Genomic DNA, 4,807 nt, shown 5'->3' with positions numbered 1-4,807 from the left:
CTCTGCAAGCAGAACTTTGGGATTTTGGGACCTGCTCGCCCTGGAAGTGGAATTTCAGGATTTTGGAATGAGCCAGAGGTGACCTTGACCCCCAGGAGGGGACATGGTGGTGGAACGGGGGTGACCTTGTTCCGCAGCAGGAGCTGGTCCAGGACAAAGTCAGTCACCACGTCCCAAATTTCCTTCCTCTCTGGGAATTGAGGGAAACTGAGTCATGATCCCGACAGATCTGACATTCCCAGGGGTCCAGGGGATGCCGGTACCTTTGGGGGTGGTGGTTGAAGCCACCTCTGTCCTCCCCCAGAGCTCCACCTTGGTCCTCCTGGTGGTGGGAGGGTGAGAGCTCATTCTGCACTCTCTCAGGATGTGGGATCAGGATGTGGGATCAGGATGGGGGGGATCTGGGATGTCCCACCACCAGACTTGCTCCTGTTGTGTCCCTAGGACACTCGGTGATGCTGCTGGTGGCACTGTGACTTCGGTGGGGCCTCTGTGACATCGTGGTGACACCAGGGGGACATGGGCGGGGATACAGGGCTGGGGCAGGGAGGAGGATGGGACATGAAATGGGAGACATGGAATGGGGGACGTGGGGGTGTGGGACAAATTGGATGGGACATGGGACGGGGATATGGGGCACATGGTATGGGGACAGGGGGGATGTGGTGCATGGGGGATGAGGGACATGGGATGGAAGACAAGGACATGGGAGATGGGACATGGAATGGGGGCCACAGGATGGTCACATGGAATGGGGAACATGGGGGACATAGAATGCAGGAATGGGATGACGGACATGGGGGATGGGGGGACATGAAATGGGGCACATGGAGTGGGGACTTGGAGGATGTTGGATGGGGGACACAGAATGGGGGATAAGGGAAACATGAGGGACACAGTCTCCAGGTGTTCAAAGAGATTACAATAAGCAGACACAATGACAAAGGAATTTTTGAGGCATTTTTCTTATTATCAGGTCCTTACACCCGGTCAATGCCCAAATCCTGGGACAGGGATCCCGGTTGCTTGGCTTCACCACCATCCAGCTCCACATGGGAGCCGCGATATCCCAGCACGGAGCAGCCGGGTCACCAGGGGCTCTCCCGACTGGCGGCTGAAATCTTTTCACACATCTCACAGCTCACCTGAGGACCGGGAGCGGGTGATTATCTGTGGCCTTGACTCTTCCTCCGGTTGTGAGGGCCCTGCCTCTTCCTCTTCATCCCTCACTGAGGGATTGGTGATGATTTGGTCTCAGATTTCTTCTCCTGGAACCTGGGGACACTTTCTCAGTCCTGTCTCTCAGTGGGACCCAGTAAAACTTCAAGAAACTTTGGAGTTTGATTGTGACTTTGAATTCCTGAGAGGTTTCTTCAGCTCCCTCTCAGGGACTGATGTTCAGAGCCTCAGCACCAAAGCCCCAAGAGGATCATTACAGTCCTTGTGCTGTGTCTGTGCTGCTGAGCTGGGCCGGGCTCCTGGCACAGAGGCAGCTCCTGGCAAGCGGCAGCGCTGCAGAGAGACAGCTCTGGCCACGAGCAGCTCCTGGGCACAGCCCAGCAGGGCTGGGCCACTGCCTGCAGCCAGCCCGGGCACAGCACAGAGGCACAGAGAGCTTCAGTCAGGCAGGGCTGGGAAGATGCTGAGAAGTGACTGCGCGAGAATCATGGCCAGCCCTTGACACAGGAAGCCTCTGGCTGCAGGACAAGGCAGCTGCAGCTCCTGCAGTGATCTCCTCAAGCTGGAACATCCCAATGCCTACAGATTCTGTAAGTACAACTCAGAGAATCTCGAGTCTAGAGGAGGTGAAAAGTTCAGGAAGCTCTAAGATGCTGAGAGCTTCAGCTCGCTCCCAGAATATTTCCATGACAAGGATTTTTATGAAAATGAGGACATTTCCTGAGCCTTTGTTTTCAGTTCTCTCCTACTGAAGAATGGTGGGGAACAAATATTAAAGCTATCATTAAGTTTGACATGTCCCTGGTATATCAGAACTATTAGTTCTAGGGATTGTTTGGGGGAGTTTCCTAATGTGCTTTCAGCCACTCCTGTGCCCACACACAGCACCAGCATTGCCTTGGCTGGACCCACCAGCCTTAATCTGACCTGTCCTTTCTCCACCCTGCAAACAGAACCTGCCCCCAGCCAGTGCCCTGCACACAGGCAGGTTTCTGTAGGGCCAAGGACAGTGCACAGAGATTTTGGGGTCAGTGAGTGCTGGCAGGGAGAGATCAGGCACAGGGAAACAGCCCCAGGAGGAAAATCTCCAGGAAGCAGAGAGAAGATTAGGCAGTGAGAGAAAACAAAACCCAGAAATGCATCAGGGAGAGTTTAGAGATCTCCACAGGATCCCCTCCAGTGCAGTCCCTCCCTCCTCTGTCCCCCAGCCAAGCCTCTGCCCTCAGGGCCGGGGGTCCAAGGCGTGAAGCCCCTCCTGTGCAGGCAGAGCTGCAGCAGAGCCGTGGGGCAGCTCTGCAGCCCCGGGCCCAGTTCCCTCTGCAGAGCACAGGGCCGGGAGCATCTGCCTGGCACTGGGGGGCTCTGGGAGGGGGCACAGCTGGCTCAGGGTGACGCTGTCCCCAGTGCCCGGCTCTGGGCAGGGCTGTCAGTGCAGCCAGGGCAGCAGCTCAATCTCCCTGAATCCAGTGCCAGCTCTGGAACACTTGGATGTCTCCCTGAGATTTCCTTCCAAGCTGGGAGCTTTTCTCCAAGATGCCAACCTGTGCTAGAGCATTTTTTTGTTACCTGAAAGACCCACGGGGAAAGGCAGAGGTGTTATGACAGTGAAAATGCTGTTGGGGTGGTGAAATGAGCCACGTGAGTCCTTGCCTACAAATGTGGTGCTGCACTGTGGTGGATCCATCTGTTCTCAGCAGTACCTGGTGGTTTTTAAGGGAAACACGGGAGGGTGATCACCCTTCACCGGAGAAAGGTTAAAGCCCAGAGAAAGTCTGAACAGGTCAGAATGACAGACCATCTTCCTTCACTCTCCGCTCATCACTTTGCCTCACAGAACTTGCTCTCTTCTCCCTGAGTGCAGCAGAAATGCTGAGGGTTTCTGACAACCTAGAATACCAGGAGAGATATGGGGGGAGCTTGAAAAGAAAACCCATAGAACTCTTAAACACGAAAGGGTGTCTGTGTGTTACAGGGGAAGGTGTCAGGGAAATGGCTTTGATTTTGATTAGAGACATCTCCTCTAACTCTTCTCTGTTTTTTTTCTCCATGACAGACCTCAATGTCCAGAGGCAGGAAATGTCCAACAGCAGCTCCATCAGCCACTTCCTCCTGCTGCCATTGGCAGACACGCGGCAGCTGCAGCTCCTGCACTTCTGCCTCTTCCTGGGCATCTCCCTGGCTGCCCTCCTGGGCAGCGGCCTCATCATCAGCGCCGTAGCCTGCGGCCAGCACCTGCACAGCCCCATGTTCTTCTTCCTGCTCAACCTGGCCCTCACCGACCTGGGCTCCATCTGCACCACTGTCCCCAAGGCCATGCACAATTCCCTCTGGGGCACCAGCCACATCTCCTACTCAGCATGTGCTGCTCAGGTGTTTTTCTTTGCCTTTTTCATCTCAGCAGAGTTTGCATTTCTCACCATCATGTGCTACGACCGCTACGTGTCCCTCTGCAAACCCCTGCACGACGGGACCCTCCTGGGCAGCAGAGCTTGTGCCCACATGGCAGCAGCTGCCTGGGCCAGTGCCTTTCTCACTGCTCTGCTGCACACGGCCAATACATTTTCCCTGCCCCTGTGCCAGGGCAATGCCCTGGGCCAGTTCTTCTGTGAAATCCCACACATCCTCAAGCTCTCCTGCTCACACTCCAGCTCACTCAGGGAACTTGGGGTTTCTGTCTTCACTACCTCCGTAGCCTTTGGGTGTTTTGTGTTCATGGTTTTCTCCTATGTGCAGATCTTCAGGGCCGTGCTGAGGATCCCCTCTGAGCAGGGACGGCACAAAGCCTTTTCCACGTGCCTCCCTCACCTGGCTGTGCTCTCCCTGTTCCTCAGCACTGCCATGTTTGCTCACCTGAAGCCCCCCTCCATCTCCTCCCCATCCCTGGATCTGGCCCTGTCACTTCTGTACTCGGTGGTGCCTCCAGCCCTGAACCCCCTCATCTACAGCCTGAGGAACCAGGAGCTCAAGGATGCCTTGAGGAAAATGATGACTTGATGCTTTTCAGAAGGAATAAAGTACCCTTTTTATACAGCATAACACTCAGAATGGAACTCATTACAGATCCAGTCTGCCTTTCCATATATTGGTAGTGAGGTGATGGTGGGTATTTTTGTTTTTCTTGTGATCATCTTGATCACAACAAAATCTTGTTATTCATCCATCTTCTATTTCAATATTTTCGTCTGTAATTTGACTCATAGAATGTTTATATTGGGAACTGTGCTCTCTGGTTTTTTAAACAAAATAAAACTGCATCAAACAATTTCTCTGCCATCCTTGCACTGAGACTTTTGTCAAAGCTGCAATGCTTTGCAGCACAGCAGCACTGACAGGGAGCACCAGCACGTGATCTTTTCAGAGGTGCCCTTGACTCTTCCACACTCTCCTTCGGAGCCCTAGTGGTGGTCTAAGGTCTGAGTGCTCTGGAAGCAGGGACAGCAGTGAGGGCTTTTGTGAGCGAGCCGACCTCCATCACAGCCCTGCCACCAGGAAGGGGATCTCCTCAGCCCAGTGCCTGGGGGCTTCTTCCAGAGCTTCTCTCAAGAATATGCCCAAGGGATGGAATCTAAAGAGGCTCCTTGTTCTCCCAGGGCTCAGTGGGAGGAGATCCCAGGGTGGCCTTCAGGGG

General features: G+C 54.3%; 1 protein-coding gene across 3 annotated transcripts; it reads left to right on the top strand.

The window, feature by feature from the left end:
* Positions 1–1,542: 1,542 nt before the first annotated feature.
* Positions 1,543–4,418, top strand: LOC138102011 (olfactory receptor 14J1-like). 3 transcript variants are annotated; one of them, XM_068999760.1, is made up of 2 exons: positions 1,543–1,769; positions 3,233–4,418. In XM_068999760.1, the coding sequence occupies exon 2, from the start codon at positions 3,256–3,258 to the stop codon at positions 4,171–4,173; it is 918 nt and encodes a 305-aa protein (XP_068855861.1). In that variant the 5' UTR covers positions 1,543–1,769; positions 3,233–3,255; the 3' UTR covers positions 4,174–4,418. The 3 variants fall into 3 exon arrangements, with proteins under 3 accessions (XP_068855861.1, XP_068855862.1, XP_068855860.1); XM_068999761.1 differs by lacking the exon at positions 1,543–1,769 and adding an exon at positions 2,852–2,959; XM_068999759.1 differs by lacking the exon at positions 1,543–1,769 and having other exon boundaries at positions 3,226–4,418.
* The last annotated feature ends 389 nt before the right edge of the window (positions 4,419–4,807 follow it).

This window comes from Aphelocoma coerulescens, unplaced genomic scaffold (genome assembly GCF_041296385.1).
Source record: "Aphelocoma coerulescens isolate FSJ_1873_10779 unplaced genomic scaffold, UR_Acoe_1.0 HiC_scaffold_60, whole genome shotgun sequence".
NCBI lineage: Eukaryota > Metazoa > Chordata > Aves > Passeriformes > Corvidae > Aphelocoma > Aphelocoma coerulescens.
Note: the sequence above shows the minus strand (reverse complement) of the source record. Positions and strands in the feature narration are given on the sequence as shown.

Coding starts and splice junctions, on each gene's coding strand:
- LOC138102011 (XM_068999759.1), top strand. CDS start 3,226: ATGACAGACCTCAATGTCCAGAGGCAGGAAATGTCCAACAGCAGCTCC.